The 27,090-nt window shown below is 32.4% G+C and overlaps 2 protein-coding genes across 6 annotated transcripts; one reads left to right on the top strand and one right to left on the bottom strand.

Moving 5' to 3' along the window:
• Positions 1 to 573: 573 nt before the first annotated feature.
• Positions 574 to 8,067, bottom strand: LOC107425360 (CBS domain-containing protein CBSCBSPB3). Of its 2 annotated transcripts, XM_048479030.2 has the most exons (14): positions 7,549 to 8,063; positions 7,260 to 7,428; positions 7,031 to 7,163; positions 6,518 to 6,688; positions 5,625 to 5,703; positions 5,391 to 5,504; positions 5,219 to 5,285; positions 4,978 to 5,083; positions 4,850 to 4,908; positions 3,387 to 3,496; positions 3,069 to 3,199; positions 2,421 to 2,503; positions 2,240 to 2,329; positions 574 to 1,277 (listed from the first exon to the last, which is right to left on the bottom strand). In XM_048479030.2, the coding sequence occupies exons 1-14, from the start codon at positions 7,683 to 7,685 to the stop codon at positions 1,104 to 1,106; spliced, it is 1,623 nt and encodes a 540-aa protein (XP_048334987.2). In that variant the 5' UTR covers positions 7,686 to 8,063; the 3' UTR covers positions 574 to 1,103. The 2 variants fall into 2 exon arrangements, 1 of the variants encoding a protein (XP_048334987.2); XR_009639640.1 differs by lacking the exon at positions 574 to 1,277 and having other exon boundaries at positions 2,264 to 2,329; positions 2,421 to 2,880; positions 7,549 to 8,067.
• A 5,280-nt stretch (positions 8,068 to 13,347) lies between these two features.
• LOC107425321 (filament-like plant protein) lies at positions 13,348 to 19,527 on the top strand. 4 transcript variants are annotated; one of them, XM_060819185.1, is made up of 5 exons: positions 13,348 to 13,512; positions 14,758 to 14,941; positions 15,692 to 15,872; positions 16,662 to 18,019; positions 18,777 to 19,527. In XM_060819185.1, exons 2-5 carry the CDS (start codon positions 14,831 to 14,833, stop codon positions 19,056 to 19,058), a joined length of 1,932 nt encoding a protein of 643 aa, XP_060675168.1. In that variant the 5' UTR covers positions 13,348 to 13,512; positions 14,758 to 14,830; the 3' UTR covers positions 19,059 to 19,527. The 4 variants fall into 4 exon arrangements, with proteins under 4 accessions (XP_060675168.1, XP_048335643.2, XP_015890799.3 ...); XM_048479686.2 differs by lacking the exon at positions 13,348 to 13,512 and adding an exon at positions 13,601 to 13,921; XM_016035313.4 differs by lacking the exon at positions 13,348 to 13,512 and adding an exon at positions 14,078 to 14,288.
• The last annotated feature ends 7,563 nt before the right edge of the window (positions 19,528 to 27,090 follow it).

Raw genomic sequence — 27,090 nt, 5'->3', positions numbered from 1 at the left:
GACACAGCTCCAATGTTAAGTTATGATGTTGTAAACTTAAGATATAATATATATATATATATATATATATATTTTTTAAACTCTGGCCACTCGAAATTTCAAGAAAAAAACAAATAAATGACCCAAAAAAAAAAAAAAAGATTGAGGTCACATGCCCTAATCGGATGGGTTCAGTTACATTTAACCTAATTGGACCACATTGAAATTTTCTTACACTTTCAGGGTATAAAAATGTCCAAATTACTTTTAAAAAACCTAACTGAAACTTTCGTAATTATAGAAGGTACTAAAATATATTTATCCCTATATATATATATGTATATATATCACTTAATACATAAGATCTTCTCTAACAAGATTTTAAATCTAATGAAAACACCATAATTTTTCATTAATCATAAGTAGCATGCACTGGATGTAAATATTTATTGAATCCGTGTGATCAAGGGACATCCAACGGAATGGCTTAAAAAGCATATTTTATTATTACTACCTCTATAAAAAACAGAAACGTAAGAAAAAGAAAAAAAATAGTATTTAATAAATTATTCAATACCCTTTTGATAGCAGATATGAATCAGAACCTCTCATGATTTTTCATTTTCTTCGTCTTGCTGGTGTTTAAATCACCTTTATACAGTAAAGTAGAATAGAATTAATCCAAAGCCAGGTTAAAAATACAGGGGATGTACAATAGACATCACAAAATTCGACATCGAAAATAGAAGAAACTGTGGTTGGAAGATATCAAGACAATATGCAATGTGGTAGCACCATGCCTATTCCTAGATATGTAACAGCTCTGCCTTCATTTTTTCCCCCCCTCTTTTGCCAAACACTCTTACCCCTCCTGTCCACAATACCATGAGAAACTCTCCTCCAATCACAAAACGCATCATCCTGTGACTTGTATGCATCTACCCATTTGTGTTATTTACCGTTTAGTAGTTTATCAGCTCCCATCAATGTGTGAACCGAAGAACTAGGGTTTCCCTAAGACTGCCAAAAAAAAAAATCCAAGTGCTGATAAAGCCCTTGAAGATCACCTTTCTGATCTTAGTACCTTCCCCCCTTCTTCTCTTTTTAATAATTTAATGCAAATCTCACAGCTTAACGCGTTTTAAGTAGACCGACACACCAATGGCTGTCAAAACTACGCCACCAACCAAAATACTGGAGTGAAATGATGTCCAACCAGTTCTCTGGGCAGTTGTTGTACCTGGCTCTGTTAATGTTTGTTGGCTGTAATCAGAGAAGTCCAGATGTAACCTCAAAACCTGTGAGAGAGAGAGGGGTACAGATTTAAATGAAGAGAAAAATAATCTTGAGGACAGATTCAAAATTTATAAGTCTTATAATCAAAAAATAACATTATATAGTATATAACTTTAAGATATCATATGCACCAGTTGTAACATGATAAGGTAAAACAAGATCTTAATCCCAAGCCCATGCTCCATTAAATAACTAGAACGAGCTTATAAATCATTTGCATATCACACGTCCATTTCAACTTACTCATCATGCTCACAAACATAAGGGGGGGAAGAAATTCAACTAAGAACCATAACATTTAAAACAATCCCCACGATCATCTTTAGCTGAACACTTCAACACTGCCACCAACATCCCACCCTCTATATGGGAAAACGAGATGAGGAAGTAGAAATGGTTGAATATAAATTATCTCATATCTAATCTTCTTAAAAGACACGGCCTCTTTTCTGCTTTAGGAATATCACCTATCTAAATACTCGAAATCTATACTCCAAACGATCCCATGTTACAAAACACCTTATTGAATAATATGATCCCGTAAGCAGCAGTTTCAGGAGGAGGAGAACACATGTAAATAGAAAAGGAATAGAAAAACAGATCTATTTACCCCCCCAAAAAAAAAAAAAAAGAATGGAAAAACAGATATTTTATATGGAGCTGGCTAGCCATACAGCCCAGATAAATGGAGTCGAGCCCCCCAGCTTACATGTAAGACTCACTCCACATGTCTGCAGGATATACCAGCATGACAGACTATATACATAAAAATACATTCACATATAATGATAAATAACAGCTCAATCACTTGAATGCTGTAGAAGGAAAAACATATCTATGAATATTCAAGTCAAAGCAAGAAAGTATAATGTAAACAAAGAAATTACCCAAAAAAAAAATGTCAAAAGGTTTAAAAAGAAATAAAGATACAATATGAATGGCACACAAAAGCAATAAAATAAACCTTCCGCCCTACTGATCGAGCATGGTTGACAGCACCAAGAAGATCGCCATCATTTGCAAGTAGAACTTTATCACCTTCATCATCTTCATACTGAAAATATGTGTATATATATATATATGTCTCATTAACATATTGTCATCAACTAAAGCACTAGAGAAACACAATCAGCTTTAAAACTCACTAATAGCTGAGGACGATCTGAGTCACCACTGGCACCAATTCTTTGTAAGACAGCAGATAGCAACTCCTCTAAGGTTTCTGTACCTGGAAAAAACCAAAGGCAAGATAATCATGTAATTCGAGTGTACAATTGGACAGCATATCTGACGCACCTCTAGTTTCTCAGAGCCATTAAAAAAAAGCATTAAAGTAACAATGCAGCTTTTGAAAGCACAAATCCAACCACATCCATCGTCACTATCATGGCACCCCAAGCGGCATTTTCACTTTCATGACCACCAATTCTGCCGCAATTTGAACTCTTATCATTACCACTGACAGCCACAATGGTAGAACACAACTATCACCACCACAAGTCCATTCAGCCACTGCTTCCCACCACTCTGCATCATTAACATAACCCCATTTGCTACCAACAAAATACTGTCGCACCATCATAGTATCAGATCCCTGCATCCTCACTATCATAATCATATAATGTATTTTCAAAATATGTTCTCTTTACTTTGAAACTCAAACCAACCCACTGTCCCTACCTTGTCACTTCATTAATCAGTAACACGCAAATAAACAGAGAGAGTATGAAAGCAGATAAACAAATTGATATCTAAAGTTATTTGAAGGCCTTTTTCCAATTTACATAACTTACCAAAATTTAGTCTATGCATGCGACCTTTGAGATCCTCAAATTTGAAGGCGAATGAATTTCCAAGACCAAGAGAAGGATAGTTGGACTTCACAATGTCAGTCCCATCATTAGTCATTAATGCAGACATATCACTGTAAACAAAAGTAAACAATGTGAGTTACTGAACTAATCAGATTGATAGCATGACAACATAACCAAGGTTGAAAAAGCACACCATAAGCACTATCTCTACCTAAATCAGTGTATATTTGTACTTTATTTTTTCAACTTGCTAGTGATAATGAAGTTCGGGAAAATACAAAAACTAGTAAACAGCACCTCTGGCTGTGGGAGTCACAATCATCAGGTGGTTCCAAAGCCAGTGCTGAATCCCAAAACTTCTGCATCATAGTGTTTGCCACCTCATTAACTCCTGAGCTACTTTCCACCTAAGGAAAAGCATAAAAACGAAAAATGCAATGTGGTTATGATCTTCAACAGCCTTTTTACCTATAAATTTTATTTTTTACACATCCATTAACATAAAGAGCATGTTGACTAAGACAAAACTGATTGTGCAGAATATGTATAAGCTTATGGGATTTGCATTAAATGAAGCTTCTTAGGGGATTTACAAGGGTCAGGAATATACATAGAAATCATAAAGAGAGCATCGTAGATAACTGTTGCAAAAATGTTAATGACACAGACCAAGTCATGATCATTCCATCTTGGCATAGAAATCCATACTAGAGTACTACTATTTTTTCTTGTAAACATATAAGAAATATTCACATTTCACCTGATAAGTGTAGTATCTACTAATATTCATTCAAAAAATAAATAAGATGTGAAGTATTACATTCTTCCAGACAATGTTATCACTGCAACCAACTAGATACGGACAAATTAAATTAATAACAAACATAACAACCCAACAAACCAGGTCAATTGAAAGCTTCAATCATAAAAGAAAATAAGCAGTCCTAAAGTTAGCAACTCATCTCAACAACTGGAAAACCCCTTCTGAACGCTAGGCCAAGACCTATCGCACGTCTCTTAATTTCCTACATAATCCTTCTTTTCTCCTCCACCCTTTTGTTTGTTCCTTTTTTTTTTTTTTTTTAATCCTCCCTGAATCATCAAAATGTTTAATCTAAAAACCAGAACATGTTATAGTCACTCACTATGTTGACTTCTAGTCCGCAAACCTTTTGATCAGAAAAGAACTTGAAAATAATTCTTTTTGTTTCTTCTCACAGTACCAAAGGAATTCATTCCCCTTTGGTTATATCTCCACACTCACAAGACACATCTGATTCTTAAATTCTATTCAGCTGAATCACCCTATCCTAAAATACATGCACCACATGTCAATAGTGTTTTTTTTTTTTTTAAACATCATTATATGCCATATTCAAGTAGCATTACCAAATAACTGGACCCTTTTGGCCAGATTGTAATTTCTATAAATTAAGAGATTCATGAATCCAACTCCTAGATGCACCCCACACCTAAGTCCATATAGCATAGGGACCTCAACCTCTAGATTTTGGAAGCTAAATAAGAAAAAAAATACTTATATGTTTCTTATAAAATTCACAAGCATTTCACCGGTACTAAGAGTTGACCATGTTCTTTTTACAATTGATATAAGTTAGACAGCAGTTTGTGACACCAGAAAGACACCCTACTAAAACACAAGTTTGAGAGCTTCAGGTAAAAATTCATAATCTAAAGATGTGCCAAAAAGAATAAATTATCATAATACAAGAGTTGGAAGGGAATTAGTAGGATTTTACCATAGAAATTGCGGCATGAGTTATTTGCAGAACATCCAGACAAGCAGCAACATTTCCATCTGCATAGCAGACATTATTAAATATCCCAACATGATACTAAATAAAGGTGTTAACGGAGTAACACTCACCTTTATCTAAAACAGGAAGATGTAGAAATTTCCCATCATGCATAATATGAAGTGCATCAAGAATTGTCGTCTCTAGAGTGCAACATTCAGGATTTGGCGTCATTACCTAATAATTACAAGAGAGAGAGAGAGAGAGAGAGAAATCAGCATAACAACCATCGTTGACAAACAAAAGAAAAAGGGTATAAAATTTCAATCCTAGCAGAAAAAACAACCAAGTAACAAATGCCTTAAAACAAACCTTTTCCACCAGAGTCAACTCTGGAGAGAGATTTTGTGCAACAACTCGCATAAGAATATCCTTTGAACTGCTCACAATTAAGCATAAGCAAACATCATATAACATGTAAGGGCCAATAATCACCATAACTAAGTGCATCTATTTCAATGTTACAATAGGAAAAGAACAATACGTAAGTATCCCCTGAATCTTGTTTCCTGTTGTAATGAGAACTGAATTAACTCGAAACTCCCGCATCTTTCTTGCTGCAACATTGACAGGATCTGATGGCAATACAGTTGCAACCCTGAAAGCACACGGCGCTACAAATTGTGGTAACTAAAAACTAATTTAAAAAAAAAGGGAAAATGGTGAACTTCAATCCCTGACAAAGAGGGCTCATCGGAAATAGTGCTAGAAAACATACTTAGTATTTTCAACAACGATGCTTGATAAGGAAGGCCTGAACATTCGCTCCCTCAAAGTTTCTATAAATGCATATGGAGCTGCAATAAATGATGAAAAATAGATGAATCTATTAAATTCCATCAGAAGTATGATATGTTGTAGCATAACAAAAAGCATAAGCTCTGTCTTTATACTAAATATATATTGCAATATGATATTCATGGGTTTGGCCACCATACTTGAGTTCCAACCATTTATTTTGAAATCATACTTGTTACCATACTTGAGTTCCAACCATTTATTTTGAAATCATACTTGATAATCTAGCAACATCCCTGCTGTAAAACGAATCTCCACAGCCTTTTGGCTAACAAGCAATATTGTTCTTTTAAAGTTTCCCATTCCCAAACCTCTTTAGATTTCGCATTAAAGACATTATCCCAAGAAACCAAATACTCTTCAAAGAGTCCGAAAAAATATCTCTCTCACTAAGCTCTCTAATTTTCCACAAAACAGAGATGAAACTCCCAAAATAGATAAGCTAACAAATGGGACCAACAGAAAACATAGACCATTTGACTAACAAGGCAATATTTAACTTTTTCGTGAGACAGACTCGCAAGACCCCCTTTATATTTAGCTTTAGACACTCTTTCCAAGTAAGCCAAATGGATCTAAAAGACCCTCCCATAAGAGAAAAAAATAATTTCAGGAAAATTCATTTGCTTTATATTATTGCATGTACATCTCTCTGTAAACCTTTTTCATTAGAGTCAACAAATAAAAGGCAAATTCTATATGTATAGGATGATTTACAAACTTTTGAATGAAGAGAGACATAAGTACAACAAAGTCCATTCAGAGTTGAGCAATGTTTTAATGATACGGAAAATGGAAAAGTTCTGAACAAACCTGAAAAGTTGTTCCCCCATTGGCGTTCAACTCCTTCAACTGCAGCAGCAATTGCACTCCCTTGCTCAGCCGCCTTCTCCATCCTTGATATAGCATCATAGAGGCACTTTGTTATATCCAACAAGGCGATAACTTCACCATTTTCTACAACAGGGAGGTGCCTAAATTTACCTGTTGCACCAAAAAAGATCGAAAAGACAGCTCAATTGATTGGTTGTATGCACAAGTCTAGATAACTTAAAAAAACACACAGTGTTATCCCATTGACTAGTCTTGTATGTGCAAGTCTAGTGCAGAAACTAAACTAGAGAGGAAGTTTACAAGAACCAACAGCAATCATTTTACATCACCCTCATCAGAATGGCATATCCCACCCCAACTAGCAATAAAGGTGGCATATTTGTGAATTTGCATACAACAAGTAAAACATTCTGAACACCAGCCAAAAACCCAAAATCAAACAGAACCACCTCTAGCCTATAAGATAACACAAAAATGAATATATGTTATTACCTTGGGCCATTTTTTGAAGAGCTTCAATTGCCAAGGAATCAGAAGTTACAAATATAGGATTCCGTGTCATAACCTTTGATACTATCGTCTGCTCCGGTCTTAAACCCTCTGCTATAACTCTAGACGCAATATCCTAACAGAAACAGATGAAAACGAAAGCTTTATTGACGAATTAAATGGAACCAAAACAAAAAATATAAAAATTAATAATAAAAAACTCAGTGCTGACCTTGTCAGTGACAATACCCGAAAGCAAAGCATTAGCATCGGTTAACAGAACTGCATCGACCCGCCGAGCTGCCATCCGGCGACAGGCATCGGATACCGTCGTCCCCTCAGGAATTGTGAGAGCTTTCGACAACCTCAGCTTCTTCACCGTCCTTTCCCCACCTCCAGACCTTTATTAAAAAATAAAAATAAAAATTAACATAAAATCATCAACACCCCGAAAATCAAGCTATCAAAAAACACAAAAAAAATTTAAAATTAAAAAAAAAAAAAAAAAAAAAAAACCATACGGATTGTGAGGAGGAGAGGAGGGTTTGCTAGAGGTGCCATTTCCGGTGCCATTCTCGGCCGGTGCAGATTTCTTGACGGTGGAAGGACCACGTTTGTGACTGACGCTGTTCCTCTTTGGAACAACCTGACTGCTCATTTCTTCTTCTTCTTCTTCTTTTTTATCCAATCTTCCAAACAACCTTCTCAAATTTTTCGATCTTCTTCTTCGATTCAGCTCCGCTCAGCCTCCTCCTTGTATATTTTTCGCCACCAAAAATCTTCAAATTCGAATTCAATTCTTTTTGAGACAAGAAAACGACGGAAAGGAAGAGAGAAAAAGTGTAAGCCTTGCCTAGGGTTTTGGGGCCCCAAAGAAAAGGCTTCCTCTTTCTCTCTCTTTCTCCTGGCTTTTTTTCTTTCTTTTTCTCTGGTTATGCAAAAAATGGAATTTGGAATTTGGTTCTCTCTCTCTCTCTCTCTCTCTCTCTCTCTCTCTCTCTCTCTCTCTCTCTCTCTCTCTCTAAAATTTTCCCAATTCCTGATTGCCAACCAACAACGCTCGCGTTCGGAATCGGAATCGCAGATATTTAACCTTTTTGAGACATATCAGCCTCAAGTACTTTACCCCTCATTGGACCAATCAAAATTCTCAAACCCTTTTTTTTTTATTTTTTTTTTCTGTTTTTGTCTCAAATTCATCAAAATAATAATAAATCAAATTTTGTATAACAATTATGATAAACTTTTTATTAAGTCATGCGTAATATTCCTTTCTTAAAAAAAAATTGGAGAAATAATTTATTGTTTTGGGACATTTAGAAGTATTTATTTCTATTTTGGTAAGAAAATCTATGCACATGTAATGTAAATTTTAATAAAATTATGTTTTCATCGTTTTCTCTATAATTATCCTAAAAAAAATTTAATTCAGTTTTCCTATAGAATTTAAAAAATATATAATTAAAAATTTATGGCTCAAGAAATTCTAAAATCAAAAGTCATTCTCTCTTCAAATTATGAGAAAATTGTCTATGAATTAATAATAATGAGTTTTGAAATAAATAGGGGGAAAAACGGTTAAGGGAAATAATGGCTATGAAAAAGAATAAACGAGTTCTCAAATAAAAATAAATTTTAGAATTTTAATATAAGTGTCAAATGTTAATATCAAAACCTGTTCATGGAATAAGGATTATTTTTAGGAATTCAAAAAATTTTAAATTGTTCATTCTTGGGACGAACGTTATCTTAATTTGTTGCCTTTTAAGTTTAAATTACCGTTGGGACTTTAAGAGGGTTAAGTTAAGTGAACCAAGTTCTGACACGTATCGTGTGCATGGAAATGGAATTTTGAATTGGCCAGGATCGGCCCAAACATCTGTTCATTTGAGCCCATCTGATTGAGCCCATACGAAAGACACAAAAAAAGACCAAACCCAAAGGTAGTCCCAAAAACATTATTTAATTTATTTATTTATTTTTGTCTATCAAAAATTTTAATTAGCAAAAAAAAAAAAAAGTAGGCTATAATAATAAGAAAATTTCTACCATATAAAACCAATTTTATGTTATAACATATATAAAATTGTTTGTCATAATCACACCTTTTTAATTTTGGGGACAAGTCTTAGTCTTGAAAATTAACTTAAACCACAAATCACTTACTTATAAAGATAAAAGAAAAAGAAAAAGTAGTTTAAAGTAAGCTCATTAGTCTGGAAACTAGGAAATACATATATATATATATATATATATATATTCGGTTGATAAATATTATAAAAGATCTATATATATATATATATATATATTGACATAGTATCAAAATCTTGTACATAGGGCCCATTTGACTTCCATGGCCCCTGGACATAAATAACAATTGATACCGAATAGAAGTGGACGGTTATTGCTAAAATGTGTCTCCTTCTTTGGAACATGATTATTTATATTATTATTTCTATTAGTAGTATTTTTTTTTTTTTTGGTCGATAAAATTAAAATATCATTGAAAGAGAAAAATTTAGATTACAAAGATTTTATATTTTGTCCTAATAAAGAAAAAAAGCATAAGGTAAGTTAACAGCCCACCTAATAGAATTTTATTGCTTTGCATTGCGATATGGGGAAATGAATTGAGAAAAATCATTCTAAAAGAAAATAATAGTTTATCATTTGTCTATCTTCCAAATAAATTTTTGGGCAGTAACCTTAGATTAGAATCCCACCTTCAAAATAAAGATAAAAACTATTAAAATAATAATAATAACAAAGCTCTACAAGTTTTTTGTTTTTTGTTTTTTTTTTTAATTTAAAAAAAAAAAGTCAATATCATGTTCTAACATTCCACAAAGGTTGTTGGCAGATCAATTAACAACATTCATTACCAAAAAACAATAATAATAATAATAAATCAATTAACGACATAACAAACTTTGGAAGGGTGGCTTATTGGTTGCATTTTATATGCTCTTTTTGCTTAATTATTTTCTTTACATGTATATGATTATAATGTGAGCCATATTCTATGTAAATTAAATTTGGCTAGATTCATAGCATTATATGATTTTTTTATTTTTTTTATTTTTTTAGTTTTATATTAGTATTTAACTAATATTCGTTTCCTATAAAATATTGTGGAACAAGAACATGTTTGGTCACAAACCATTTTATTTATTTTTTGTAGCGAAATATAGTGTTCGGGCATATTAATGTTTTATACTCTTTCAATATTATATGTGTCATATAGTTTAAGGTGCACATATATATATATATATATATATAAGTCTCTTATTGTAAATAAAGTTATTTATCAGACATTAAGTGATGGTTATTTATAATAATTTATGCGACAGAATAATTATGGATGATTATTTTTCTCTATGTAATAAGTGATTTTTCCTACTGTAACATTTTTGTGCATATATACATTCTATAGATTTTTTTCATCAAATATTTCTTAATAGATTATAAAATGAATTTTATTATACTACAAAGGAATATGATGCATAAAATTAAAGGAGAGATGAAATTACTTGTAATTTGGTACGCATGTCCAATGACGTCCACATTGTCCACCTCTCCTTTGACTTTATGCTCTGTTCTTTCTCCTAATTAAAATAACACAATAATTGAAATTCTTTTATCAAAAAACACAATAATTGAAATTAGCAATATTTTATGAATTTTGGACGATATAATTGCTGTCACTATTTAAGAAACTCCTTTCATGATGTTCCTAAACTATAATGAAATTTAAATTTGAACCACGGACCCAAAAATAAAATGATTGGAAATTTTTTTTGTGGAGGGTTGTTTCTTGCAGTGGGACGGTCCATATACATTTATGATATGAAATAGAAATTGATATTTGGATCAATTTTAAAATACAAAAATAGATTTTGTATATATTTTGAGACTACTTCCAAATTTAAGAACAAAATAGAACTAATTGTTTTTAGTACATTAATAATTTTTTTATTTAAAAAAAAATTTGAGAATGAAGAGTTGGAACTTTGATAATTGTTTTGAAAAAATGGCAAGAATTGTAGTATATTACTTTATTAATTGAACAAATTAATACAACAGAATAAGTGAACTCTTCCGCTATTTTAATTTCAAATAAAAGAAACTACTAAAAGATAGTTTAAGCATAAAGAAGCCACTCAATTATTATATTGTGAGATTAAAAATTGTGACTTCAATTTTAACAAACTCTATTATTATTTTGAAAGTTCTGTACCATAATAGTATCAAGGGACATCTTTTTTTATTCATTAAAAAAAAATCAAATAAAAGAAAATAAAATATCACCATATCATAATTTGATAAAATTTTGGTGTCTTTACCAACATTGATTTTCTATCACAATCCAAATTTAGTATTTTTGAACCGAAAAAGGAATTTTCTATATAGTCTCTTTTATTTTTTAAATTAAAAAAAAAATGGAAATGTAATGGTGGACACATCACCTAGAATATGAGCATATCTATTTTTATAGCTTCTGATATATGTGCCCAAGCCTCCAACTGATGGTATTTGTGAGCTTATGCCCTCTTGGTCAAAATATAACTCTACATGCCTTACCAACTTATTTGTTAATGCCTTATTAAATTGGCTTTATAATTTTTATTAAAATAATTTAGTGGCAAAACTAATATAGTAATTCCATATGAATAATTTAATAACAAAATTATTGTTTTTCCAACTAAACAACTAAACATTTGTAGTTTAAATCTTTAAACTCAATGTTTGAAAAGATAAAATATATATATACATATATATCTCCTAATTTAGGAGACATGGTAACGTGACAACTAATAAATGAGATTTATATACTTTTACAATAAATTAATCGGCTACATTTAGAGCATTTTTAATATTTTTGTGAGTTCCTATTACATAGCACAGAAATTGAAAGTGGTTATTGAAGTGGTTATTGTATACGTGTTATGAATGTTTATTTAATAGACATATGTGTTATGAATGTTTATTTAATAGACATTCAACTAAGAAAATAATCTTTAATGATTTTATCTAAATTTTAATTAATTAATAATGTGTCAATTACTTTTTATTATTAAGAATAGTTTTTTCTATTATAAAGTTTTAAACAAAAAAATTAGTAAAAATATATTCATAATAAATTCATGAAAACTCCATCCTTTTTAAGTTTCCAACAAAATAAATAAATAATCTTATATATGATACAGGACTATAATTACTTAATAACTCTTATAATATATAATTTAATTTAAATATAATTGTAGTCTAACCAACTCTTGTCTATTTCGTTTATTAGATTCCAATTCATTCCTTTTTGAAAACATCCAACTTAAACTTAATATTTATAATTTATTAATTTTTTTTCCCTTTTGAATAGAGAACCATGTAGTATAGGGTCCAAGAATTTTGCTAAATATATATTTTTTTAACAATAAATTTTCTTTTTTTTTTTTTCATTTTTTATAATTTCTTATATATTTTTATTAAACTTAATCTAAAAAAATGATAAAAAAGACTTTTACCTTATAGCACCAAGGTGCACATTAGTCAGTCAACATAGCTTTCACCATTTTTTTTTTTTTTTCCATTATCACACTTTAATATGTGTTTTAAGAATGCGTGCACACTACTCTAGCTATAGTTTATATATATATATATATATCAAAGTATGTATAAAACATACTGTTTGGCTTTTTGGTCTAGGAATTAATGGTCATGAAGGAAGCTTGGTTGTTTTTACATGCAGTCGCATTTATATAAGCTTCTTGACAGATATGTTTGCTTGGGTATCAATTGCTTTTTAATGGAGGGCATTAAGATTTAAGAATTTGTTGGCTTCGATTGGCAATTATTAAATACTTTTTATTTTATTTTAAATTTTTACATCAATAAGCAAATTGAGTTGTCCATGAGTTAGGTCCATATGTTTTATATGAGTCATGAACAGAGGAAGGGCTAGAATGACTTCTTAATACCATTCAATCTGACATTTATACTGCTATTGTTGATTAATAAAAGAATGCTGTTTTTCTCCCAAAAAAAAAAAAAATGGAAGAAAAAAATGCTGTTTGGTTTTGTTTTGGCAGAAGGGGTAAATAGGACATATTGTTTGAGTAATAACCATTTTTAAAACAAAATTTTCTTTTGGTTCTACACTATAAAATTCACGTATACTATTTAAATAGTTTTAAAAAAATTATAAATAACAAAAACAAATATTCATAAGCAGAAAAAAAAAAAAAAACAAACAAAAACATTACCAATAAAATAATAAGGACGACAAGGGAGGGAAATGAACAGGAAATCGAAACCAATGATTAACAATAATGGGAGCTAAAATTTCCACATCCATGGCGGGAATAACGCTAATCACCGTTTGAAAAGATAGAAAATAAAATAAAAAAGAAAAAAAAACAAAGAAGAAGACGAAAAGAAAGAAAGAAAAAAATGGCAAAGCTGATTCATGAAGATTACAAATTTAAAAGGTGTGGTTTTTATTCTGTAAAACATGCCTCTACCCACGTGGTCCTACTATTGTTTCTTCCAAATTCCTTTCCTAACATGCCCATAAATCCAGTAATCACTCTTTCTATATACAATTTTTTATTTTTATTTTTTGAATTTTATTAATTTTTTTTTTTAAATTTTCAAACCCAGAAAAAGACAGCTTGAAAACAAGTAATATGAATAAATTCAACGTACCCTGCAAATTTTTTTTTTTCTTCTGACAAACCCCTTTGAATCTCTGCAGATTTGTTTGAGGGCGATGATTGATGATTTCTTACTCTTACTCTTTCTCTCAGCTGCTTCAATATTTTATTGGAGCTTTTTTTTTTTTTTTTTTTTTTTCCTGATCTCCTGGCCCAGTTCTTTTGCCAACAGTAGAAAAAAAAGGTATTTTTTGAATTCTGTACGTCTGAGCGTTTTGTATGTTCTTTTTCTCAGAATTTATCGGATCTTTGCCGTTTTGGGTTTGTTGGGTCTACGATTTTTGACGTATTTGAAAATGGGTAATGGTTTTTTTTTTTTTTTTTTTTTTCCGTTTTCGGTGATATGTTGAAGTGAGTCTTCCTATTTCTTCGTTTTTTAATTGAAGATATTTTGAAAAAATGGGTGTTTGTGTCTATTTCACTTTCTATGTGGTCCTCTCTCAGTCTCTGTCTCTCTTTTCTCTCTCTCGCTTTCTATCTTCTTCTTGTAGACCATAGCGTGAATTTTGGGGAATTTGGTAGGTATTTGTCCATCAGACGAGTTGTTCGAGGTTTGTGTTCAAGTAATTATAAAGAAACATAATCTTCAAATGGATGTCATATCAGAATTCTCAATCCATTTTCGTTTTCGTACTTTCTTTTTTCTATCCATTTTTTGATTTTATAATGTACTTTTCGTTTTCATAAATGTACACCTTTTGGGTGGTTAAGGTTATTTTTCGACGTTAGATTGGACGGTGAGTGAATTCTAAGCTAAGTTTACCAGAAAATCCCTCTTTGTGGTCCAACAGTTTATGCTAATCTTCTTTTACTGCTTCTGAAATGTGAATTTTGTTTTCCTTGTTAAAAAGCTCTGAATTTGCCATACAATCCAAACCCATTTGCAGAAAGAGAAGTGGGTTTCAAACTATGGATGATTTAAACTTCATCCAGCTAGAACTCACTTGTTTTTCCATTTCATTTTCCAGCACAAGGCTTCAGATTTGATTAGCTCTTGCTGTTTTTCTTTGATGTATTCAGGATGGTTTTTTGATAAACTTAGAATTCCATCGGAAAGGCTACTGAGGTTCCGCTTTACTTCTTCCCATTCAAGATGGACAGACGAAGTTGGCTGTGGAGAAGGAAGTCTTCCGAGAAGAGTCCCGGCGAGACGGAGAGTTCAGGATCTATATCTTCTCATTCTGAAAGATTATCCGATGATCAGGTGGGTGATTAGCATTTTTGACAAATTAACTCGTCCATTGCCTTTGACTGAAATTTTTTGATCCTGTGAATTAAGAAATTTGGAAGTTTGCTTGATTCTGCTCAGTTAGGATTCATATAATACTTTCCTTTTTCTCTCATTGCATGTACTTTCTCTCTCTTTTCTCGCTGCATCCCTATTCACATACATTGGATGTCATAAGTGCGTATATATATCTGTGTATTTCGTTTCTATTTGCTTGTTTATGCTATGTTTGAAGAGACAAAAGGAAGGAAAAATATTTGCTTTGTATATTTCTAGATAAAGTTGATATTTCTAAACTAAAATGTTTTCTTCTCATTTTTTGACATCTTTTTTCTTCATAAAATTCTTTTATTCAAACAATGGAAACTAAAAACTACCGCACACTGAAATATTCAGGCATTTTAACAAAGCAGTAGATGGATTCCTCTCTAGAAAAAACAATACAAATAATAAACAAAAAGGTGAATTTGCCACTTTTAGTGAATAAAGCAAGCATGTATCAGATCTTTCTTCAAGGGTTTGTTTTTTATTTTTTGACAGTGGTGGTACTTCTGGTTATAGACATGTAGTATATGGCTCCTTTTTGCAGTCCATATGATTTCTATACAAGCTTATTTTGTTGTTTCTTTGTTTTTGTTTTGAACATATTTAGATACATACATATATTTGTACATATATAAACATTTCCTTGGTGAAAGCTAATTTAGCTCAAATTTGTTGTCAAAGGCATATCCTACTCATAGCACTCAATCTCCAGAAGTCAGTTCTAAAGCTGCATCGAATGATGAAGAAGTTAGTGAAAATGTGAAGGCTTTAACAGAAAAACTATCTGCTGCTCTTCTTAACATTAGTGCCAAAGAGGACTTGGTAAAGCAGCATGCTAAAGTTGCAGAAGAAGCTGTGTCAGGTATTAATTTTTCTTACCCAGTTGCAAATTATGCTGCCTCCTGAATTTTCTTACGCTGAATAAATATGAATTTGTTAAAGGAAAAGCAACATTGGAGTTGGGAGAGCCAACGAATAGAATTCTGAAATAAGAGATTGTATGTAAACAACATAAATGAAAAGGACTTCCTGGAATCAATACTTACTCTTTTGGTTGAAGAGTAGCATTTCTTGATGTCATTTAATGTTAATTATAAATGTTATTCTCTTTAAATTTGCTTGACTTGACTATGAGATAATTTTCATAAATCATGAGTTTAGTATAATCCAAGTTCAGTTTTAAGTAAAACAATTGTTAACTTTATATATATGTATTTGTCTAAACTCATTGCTCTGAGTTTACTGAAGTTGGTAGTATTAGTTGGTGTTGGGCTTTCCAAATGGCAAACGGGAGTCGCTTGAAAGTTGTTGATCTTATGCTTTTTAGTAACTTATTAATATTAAGGGGCCCCATTTTTAACTTTTTTGTACTCTGAGAGATAATTGCTTTATGAATGAATCATGTGGTGAATATGTCCCAAATAAATTATTGTGGAAGTTATTTTTCAGAAGTATGATGCTCTAGACATTTAATGTTTCTTTTTTTCTTAAAAAAATTGTTTTCTTCTTATAAATTTGCTTTCCTCCAAGGTTAATGCTTCTTAATGGTTCAAGTACTTCAGAAGACCTTTACCTTACAGAAGCTTTTAATAATTTTCTCTTCACGGGGGAGTAACTTACTAATCCTTTTGCATGCTATTTCAAATGCTAGGCTGGGAGAAGGCTGAAAAAGAAGTATCGGCTTTAAAACAGAAACTTGAGGGTGCAAATCAGAAGAATTCGGCTCTTGAAGATCGGATTGGTCATCTTGATGGAGCACTGAAGGAATGTGTTAGGCAACTTCGACAAGCAAGAGAAGAGCAAGAAAAGAAGATCCATGAAGTTATTGCAGCAAAAACTAATGAATGGGACTCTTTAAAGTCTGGGCTTGAAAGTCAACTTGTTGAGCTCCAGGCGCAACTTCAAAGTGCTAAAACCAACGCTGCTGCCCAAATTGATTATGATATGCAAACAAAGCTAGATGCTGCTGAGAAGGAGAACTCAGCCCTTAAACTGGAGCTCCTTTCTCAAGGAAAGGAGCTAAAAATCAGTATTATTGAAAGAGACTTAAGCATAAGAGCAGCTGAAACAGCTAGTAAACAACACTTAGAAAGCATAAAGAAGGTGGCCAAGCTTGAAGCTGAGTGCCGCAGGCTAAAAGCCATGGCTCGTAAAGCATTCCCGATTTATGATGGGAAATGTTTTTCAGCATCATCATTTTATTTAGAATCTTTTACAGATAGTCAGTCAGATAGCGGGGAGAGGCTGTTGGCAATTGAATCTGATTTGCAGAAAATCAGTGGCTTGGAGTCAAATGAAGGCGAGTTGGGCCGGTCAGATTCATGGCCATCTTCTGTAGTTACAGAAAGTCATCAAATTAAGAAAGAAAAGGATCTTGGAAGAAACCTAATGGTCCCTTCGGTAGATATTAATCTCATGGATGATTTCCTTGAAATGGAAAAGCTTGCTGCATTGCCAGATGTAAAAAGTGAAACATCATGCCTTGAGGCAGGACTTGAATCGAGTCACGCTAATGGTGGAGAAAACCCTTTAAAAGCAGATCTTGAAGCCATGATTAACAGAACTTCAGAACTGGAGGACAAATTAGAGAGAAATGAGGCAGAGAAAGTGGAACTTGAGATAGCTCTGACTGAGAGTAGGAAGCAGCTTGAGATATCTCAGAGCCAGCTATTAAAAGCAGAGAAGAAGTTGCAAGAGTTGCAAAGACAACTGGTAATTGCAAATGAATCAAAGAGAGCTGCAGAGGAAGAAACAAGGGCTTCTGAAACAAAGAGAGGGGTGGCAGAGTCACAACTTAGAGCTTGTGAAGCTGAGGTCAATACCTTGGTTTCTAAAGTGGGTTCATTAGAAGAAGAGGTTCGGAAGGAGCAATCTTTGTCAGCTGACAAGGTGGCCAAATGCCAGAAACTGGAAAAGGAACTGTTACACATGAAACATGAAGCTGAAGTCCAACGTGAGTCTGAGCTCCAGCGTATGAAAAGTATTAATGGCGATATGAAGATAAAGCAGGTCAGTTTTACCACTCTAAAGCTTAATGCATAAATGTTTTTCACAATGTATTATCTAAGGGAGCTATTATTTAGAAGAAAAATAAAACACTTTGGTATTTTTTTTAGCAATAAAACTAAGAACGTTTGCCCATATCATGTAACTGAATAACTGATCCTAGGCTGGCTCATGATTGACCGATCCTAGTTTCATTGATGATCACATCCTCAATTTAACTTCACTTCAAGAATTCAAGAGAACAGTTACAATAGAACATATTTGCCATGGGTTGTTAGTCTTGTCAATGATTGTTGCTGTGTTACCCATTTTAAAATCTGCTGCAAGACTTGCTGCAAAACCTTGCAATCAATCTCTGTATATTTCCTGGATTGTCTGTTTCTCAAAACTTGGGCCTGTTTCTTGATTGATAATGAAGAAGCTCATTTGTGTACTTGTTGCTGAAAACCTGAAACTTATTATTCTTAATTAAGCTATTTGTAATCAGTTAGCAAATCCTTCTGGGCAACGGAACTAATTTCTTGTAAAACAATTTCTTATAGGCTTCTTGAGAATAGATTATGATGCTCACATATTTAGGCATGCAAAAATCTTGTGTCTTTTATGAAAACAGAATCTTTTGGCATGGCTATTATTAATAGGATGTGTGGTCTTTTCAGTGGGGGTTCTACTTTCAAGATAATACAACTAGATTACGACTTACCACCTTCTTTACCCAATAGTTCTTATGTTAATTTTCTTCTTTTCTTGTTTGTGGCAGGAAAAAGAGCTAGTCATGGCTGCTAAAAAGTTTGCAGAATGCCAGAAAACTATTGCATCACTTGGCCAGCAGTTGAAATCTCTTGCAACACTGGATGATATCCTACTGGACTACGAGAAACCAGTAGAGCTTAGTGGTAATGGCTTGGAACCATGGAAATTGAGGTCAAGTGAAATGAATATGCCAAGAAAAGATTGTGAATATTCTAAAGTAGCTGGTGATTGGTCATATCCTTCTAAAAATGTCAGTGACATTAAGCCATCCTTATCAGTTTATCACTAGACCAAGCCTTTTGGCTCAAGAAAAAGAGCCAAAATTGGATTCGGCAAGTTTTCTCCCAGAAATAATAGTGAGACTCAGTTATGATGAAATCGGTGAGGATCAAATAAAATGAAATTGTAGAAAAACAAATAGGTCTAAAATATCCATTGTAAAGTTCTACATTATACTTTTAGTAACTGTGTATTCCATGCGTGTAAATCAAAAGATGTATTTAAGTACACATGCCTCTTGGTAAGCAAAAAGCAGAGAGGTAATTTTTATACATAATTTTTAAGGGGGTTATTTTATTTTATTTTTTTCATTCATTAATATACAGGAACTAGAGCATACTGGTATTTGATTGTTTCCTAGGAGACTAATCATTTAATGATTGCATTTGGTTGAGTGCAGCTCAAATATCTCATTTCCTGTGAATTGTATCCATGTAAAGAATTTTAATAAAATATTATATATTTGGGATTTTAATATATTGGCAACATAATTTGAAAGTTTACTAAGGTGACTTATGCTAAGGGTTGTTTAAGTTTTTACTATAAATTGATATGACATCACTTAATACATTAGTACACGTTTTTATTTTATGTTGAAAAACATATCATGACTCTTGTTTATATTTTTTTAACCTTCATGGTCATAAGAATTCATTTTTCTGTTTTGAAAACAATGGCAAGAAGTTATCTCAAAATATATTATAATAATAATAATAATAATAAATAAATAAATAAATAAAAATGGCAAGAAATTATCCAGCTAGTTTGATTTGCTTTGAGGTGGCCCACAAATTTATTGGCTTTGTGTGGAAATATAGCTTAAACAGCAAATTACTTAAAACATCCAAAAAAGAAAAAAGTGAAAAGCAAAAAAAAGGAAAAAAAGAAGAAGAGAAGACGAGCAACTAACTTGCTAATATTGTTAAAAGAAAAGAAACAAAGTTTGTTTGAAGTTTTTCAACCACAAGGACAGTCAACCAGCTATGAGAATGAGACTTCCTACCCAATTCAACTACCACACTTCCATGGCTTTCTTAGAAATCCATAGAAGATTCTTCATAATAAAAGAAATCTCATTTGGTATGCTAGCTAAAAACCAAATCTTTGTTTTATTATGTCATTTGTTTTATCTTCCTCTTATAGCAATCTTCCAAGTTTTGGTTGGCTGTTGGTGTCCTGGATCTTGATGCTCATTTCTTTAATTATGGTTGGCATGATTGGCTTTTTATAAATTATAAAAGTAAGATGAAAGTGAATCATTGGTTACAAAGCAAACTATTCCTTGGAATGCTTTATTTTCGATAGGAGGTAGGTTAATCTGGAAATGGAGATGTAAATCTTGCTTTGAAGCCCCTTTAAAATGACTTGTCAATCTTAGAAACATTATCATGAATTACACTGTTGATATGGTTTCTGCTTTAAATCATAATAATTCTGGCAAAGTACAGCAATTTATTTGGTGTTAGATTTTATGGATCTAAATATACATAATAAATTTTATTAAAATATAAAATACTAACCTCCAAACGCAGCCATTGATAAATTGAATCTTTAATCCTGCAAAATAGAAAACAACGTAAAGTAATGCCTATGGACACACTACTCTCAAACTACTCTCAACTAATCTCTGAAAACCCTAAAGATACAGTATGTATCAGCTTGCTTGCCCTAGATCTTTTATAGTCTCCGCAAGTCAGATTTACCCATTCATTTTAATATACCAAAATAATAATAATTTAATAATATAATAATAATAGAAAAATATAGGTAAGTCATTGGGCTTATAAAAAGAGTTGATCTTCCAGTCCAATGGGCCAACTGGAGCCTTATAAAGAGTATGTGATCAAGGACCCTACTACAAAATAATAAAATAAGTCAGTCTTATTAATGACATAAATAAACCCTGTAAGTGAGTAATTTATTATTTTAAGTCCACAAATATTAATTTATCTAACATTCTTCCACTTAGACTGCATAATCATTATATATATAATTTAAACTCACTTTCTATAGAATCTTCCGAACCATAATACTATTTCATCCAAATATATAGCACACTGACTGGGCACGACAATATACTAGACTAGGTAATAGAGATTCTCTCTGTAAATCTCTCAAAATATAATACCATTTCAATTGAGCACTTTGCATGCCATAAACTCAGTCTAGGTAGTAGAGATTTACCTAGCCACATGCAATCCCCCAACACATAATACCATTTCATTAGAGCACATTGTATATCGACATGATACAACAATATACCTAAACTAAGTAATAAGGACTCACCATGGCATCTGTGGATCAACATACACATATATATAGACTAAAAATCTCAACACGCCTGTAAATATAAGGAGCAATAATATGTGTAATAAATCATCTCATAAATAAATAATGATCCACATATATATCATTGTATCAAAATATCCAAAAAAATAAATAATACTCAACATGGATATTACTGCACAATACATAATAAACTCCCACTGACCCTCAGCAGTCTCAACTGCCTAACAATCTGATACGGAACATATGCTCCTTAAATATGTCTACTGGTAAGGCCTTGGTCAGTGGATCTGCCACCATACTGTAAGTAGATGTGTGAATAACAGTAATGAGATCCTTTTTAACTTTCTCCTTTACCACAAAATATTTTACATCAATGTATCTCGTACCAGGTGTACCTTTTTAATTATTGGAGAAAGACACCGCTGCAGTATTGTCATAATACATCATAATAGGCCTGTCAATGGAGTCAATTACTCCCAAATCAAAAATAAAATTTTGAAGCCAAATTGCATGATGAGTAGCCTCATAACATGCTACATACTCTGCCTCCATAGTCGAGGATGCTGTCATAGACTGCTTGGTATTCCGCCAAAATACAGTATCTCCTGCCATGATAAATATATATTCAGTGGTAGATTTCTTATCATTCACACAGCCTTTATAATATGCATCACTATAACCAACTACATCAAGAGAGTTGGTACGTCAATATGTCAACCTATGATATTTAGTACCTTGAAGATACTTAAAGACCTTTTTAACTACTTGGTAATGAATATGACCAGGATTGCTCATAAATTTACCAAGCACACCCACAGCAAAAGCTATATCAGGTCGTGTACAAACTTGAGCATACATCAAAGTACCCACTGCTGAAGAAGAGCGAACATATCTCATCGCCATCCTCTTTTTATCATTCTTGGGACACTGATTTTTAAAAAAATATTTCGCTCTTCGTGACTGGTACATTTCCAGGAGAACAATTATACATATAAAATCTCTTAAAGATTCTATCAATATAGGCTCTCTAGGACAACTGCAACACATAATTAGTTCTATCTCGAACAATCTTGATTCTCAAAACAAAAGAAGTCTCACCAAGATCTTTCATATCAAAATGGTTGCATAACATCTACTTTGTCTTATCCAATAGGTTAGTGTCATTAGTAGCCAAAAGTATATCATCAACATACAACACTAGAAATATAAAATTGTTCCTACTGACCTTCATATATATGCACCTATTAACAATATTCTTCTTAAAACCATTTTTGGTGACAACCTCATCAAACTTGAGATACCATTGACTCGAAGCCTGCTTAAGACTATAAATTGATTTCTTAAGCTTACAAACCAAATTACCATTCCCTATTTGCTGGAAACGAACTAATTGAACTATATACACATCCACAAATAAATCACCATTCAGAAAAATAGCTCTAACATCCATCTGATGCAACTCTAGGTCATAATGAGCCACAATCGCCATAATGATTCTAAAAGAATCCTTTGTGGATATAGGAGAGAATGTCTCTTTATAATCAATTTCTTCCTTTTGGCTAAATCCTTTGGCTATAAATCTAACCTTATACCTCTCCACTTGACTATTAGAGTCTTTTTAGTCTTAAAAATCCATTTGCACTTTATAGGCTTGCTACCCTCTAGTAACTCAGCCAAATCCCAAACTCTATTTGATACCATGGATTTCATTTCATCTTCCATTGCATCCAACCAAAAATTGAAGTGCGAACTGCTTATAGCCTCCTCATAAGTGATTGGATTTGAATCACCACTTATGTCAAAATCATGCTTCTGCAAGTGAACCTCATAATAATCAGGAATAGCTGACCTCTTAGTCATTTGTGACCTTCTCAAAGGCACATCAGTATCTGCAATAATTGGAATATCTTGCTCCTCAATAATGGATTCATCCTGACCAACTATTGGTTCATCAACTACCGGATTAATAATCTCTCTATCAAGAATAACAATACTGTGAATGAATACATTTCTTCTCTAAATTGAGGTTTCCTTGGACCATTACTATCATCAAATCCAAAATCATCTTCAAAATAAATAGCCCTATCTGATTCCACAATTCTGGTGGTGTGAGATGGACAAAAGAATCTTGAACCCCTAGATCCAATACAATAGCCAACAAAATATCTACTAATAGTTTTAGGATCCAATTTCTTAATTTGGGGAGTATAAATCCTTACTTCAGCTTTGCAACCCCATACTCGAATATGGTGCAAATTAGGCTTTTTTCCTGACCACAACTTAAAAGGAGTCTTAGAAACGGATTTACTTGGAACTTGATTCAAAATATAAGGTGCCGTCCTTAAAGGCTCTCCCTACAAGTAATCTGACAAACTTAAATTTGCCAACATAGATCGCACTATATCTAATAAAGTGCGATTCCTCCTCTCAGTTATGTCATTCTGCTGAGGTGTACCAGGCATTGTATATTGTGCATTAATACCTCCACACCTCGTTATCTTATCCTTTCTAACCTTTGAAGTTAGTTTCCCTTTCACACATTCAATACAAGTCGACAGATAAAAAAAAATCAAGATTAGGAAGTATTTTCTCCTTTACTAACCTTTCCCTCCTGTGCCTAGAAATATATCCCAAATACTTATGCTACAACATTGAGGAATTATCATTAACTCTTGGATGTTTAGAAGTAACAATAGGGGCAACAATAGAATTAACAGAATAATTGAGACCATTATTAAATAAATCAAGTCTATATAAATTGCCACATAAAACTTCAAAACCAACAACTTTACCATCCTTATACATTTCAACTTTGTTATTACCAAACAAAAAAACTAAACCCTTAACCATCCAAAAGTTAAATAGATAATAAGTTCCTTCTAATTGACGGTACATAGGAAACTTCTTATAATTCTAAAACATGTCCAGTGGCAAGCTTTAACTTGATTGTTCCTATGATATCCACCTTCACTCTTGAGCTATCTCTCATATAAACATGCTGCTTAAGATTGGTTGACCTCCTTTGCCTTATCATCCCTTGCAATGTATTAGTAACATGAATTGTTATTCCAGTATTTAACCACCAAGAATTCATAGGCGCATCAATAATATTGGTCTCAATCATTAAAATATTATCTTTCTTCTCTTGCTTTCCTTTTAAATTTCAACAGCCTATCTTCTTGTGTCTTACTCCATTAGAATAATCACACATTCCATTGAAGTACTCTTTCCTTTCTCCTATCTGATAAGCGCCCTCATACTTAGTATTATTCAAAAGGTCCAAATAATGATTCTTCTCATTCATATCAAACTTGATAAACTTCTTTCCTATCTCCTCAAGAAGTTCCTTTACAGTATCAACCTTAGGAATACTAGCATATATAGCTTCATCCATGTAATTCTCCATCATCATTATGCAGCACTTATTAGAATACTTCCAATCTCTGGTGGATCTATCTCCAAAGCCAAATCCAATTTCATAAATGTCAAATTCATAACCAAGGTTTTTTTCCACTTCTGATAGTTTGTCCCATCTAATTTCATCATGGCAGTCATAGGCAGAACATTTGGAGTGCTGCTAACTATGAAAATAGTAGACACAACAAAGTATTTAATATATATAAAACAATGACTATTTTCCAACCCCTTAACACAAAACATAAAATATCAATATCGCTAAGGTCTTTGTATCACTAAAGATATCCTTTTGCGGGCCAGGGACAGTCAACCAAATAACCACAATCAAATGCATTGAACTAAATCACCGACAGGGTAAATTAGAACCTGCGATTCATGGCATTCAATCAACTTCCACTGCCATTCCGGGCGTTCTACAAAGCAACTAAAACCACCAACAGGGTAGCCTGGTTACTCGTATAGATCCTAGTTAATAAGTGGGAGAAAATCAACATTTGGCAATTTCATAAAATAGGCAAATATAAAATATCTCATCCACTATGCCAACATATATTACATTGGTACACATAATACAAACAAAATAAGTCTCACGATATGTGAGTACCTAAAATTCCATACTACTATACCAATTCGGCACAAAGCCTCTTTAAGAAAAGCTAACAAAATCTAATTTTCCAAACATAGGCAATTTAATTTAATTCAAGAAAATTGGAATGGAAGAAATAAACAATAAACAAATAAATAAATAACATATATATATATATATATATTGTTTAATTTTATTTTATAGTAAACAATAGACAAATAAATAAATAATCAACAAATGAGTAATAAATATAAATAAGAAAAACATGTTTTTTTTTTTGGATGTTGCCGTCAGCAAGAGGATACTGATGTCATCGTCTTCTTCCCTCAGCCGCGTCAGAGACAACCCGGTTTCGTGGTTAATCGATCGGGCGACCCGCTTCCCCAACCCGACCAGAAAGCCACAAAATCGACCACCGTTTTCTGTGTAACCGGTACCATTCGATTCGTCTCTTAACGGGCAACTTTTTCCCCAAATGAATTTGGTCCAAAAACCCAGAAAATTAAACACCCAAACTCAAGAGAAATTTCAGCCATGGTTTCACCATTTTTTGCCCAATTACTAAAGGGTTTCAGTCCAAATCAATGGCAAAACATATTCCATTCCACGTAAAGAACAAGAACCGCAATACCCAAATAAAAAAAAATCCAAAAACACAATTTTCCAATATTTTGTAAAAGGGGTGATAAACAAAAAATTCCACAGTTTTTTTTTTTTTGAAAAGCAATCAGACATATATTATGTATATTCACAGAATATGTAATCTTGAATCTCATATATCCATACGAAAGAAAAAAAAATAAAGAATATATATTTGAATCGCACATATCATTCAACGGTCACATACAGCAATAATCCGATCATTATGAATATAGCAAAGACTAATCACAAAGAAATTTATTATCCATATTAACTAGCTCTGATATCAATTTTTAGATTTTATGAATCTAAATATACATAATAAATTCCATTGAAACATAAAATTACTAACCTCCAAACGCAGCCATTGATAAATTGAATCTTTAATCCTGCAAAATAGAAAGCAACGTAAAATAGCGCCTATGGACACACTATTCTCAAACCACTCTCAACTGATCTCTCAAAACCCTAAAAATACAGTATGTATCAGTTTGCTTGTTCTAGACTTTTTATAGTCTATGTAAGTTAAACTTATCCATTCATTTTAACACACACTAAAATAATAATAATTTAATAATATAATTAAAATATATATATATATATGGATAAGTTATTGGGCTTATAAAGAGATAGTTCTCCAGTCGATGGGCCAATTGAAGTCTTATAGAAAATGTGTGACCAAGAACCCTATTACAAAATAATAAAATAGGTCAATCTCATTAATGTCATAAATAGACCTTGTAAGTGAGTAATTAGTTATGTTAAGTCCACAAATATTAATTTATCTAACATTTGGATCAAGTGGAACCCTCTGCTTAATGGTTTTGTTAAATTGAATACTGATGGCAGTTACAAAGTTAAGCTTGAACTCTGCTAGTGCTATGGGGGTTATTAAAGATGCCAGTGGCTGCTGGATTTATGGTTATTCAGTGAATCTAGGAAGGACCAACAACATTTTAGCTGAAATTTAGGGCTCATATTATGGCCTCAAATTTGTTGAGGATGAAAACTATCACAATGTGCTTGTTGAGATGGATTATGCTCTAGTTGTGTCTTGGATTCTCAAGGGTGTCCAGATTGATCGCCATTTTTATGCCTTTATCAAGAACTG

Source organism: Ziziphus jujuba, chromosome 7 (assembly GCF_031755915.1).
Source record: "Ziziphus jujuba cultivar Dongzao chromosome 7, ASM3175591v1".
NCBI lineage: Eukaryota > Viridiplantae > Streptophyta > Magnoliopsida > Rosales > Rhamnaceae > Ziziphus > Ziziphus jujuba.
This window is presented reverse-complemented; position numbering and strand designations above follow the sequence as displayed.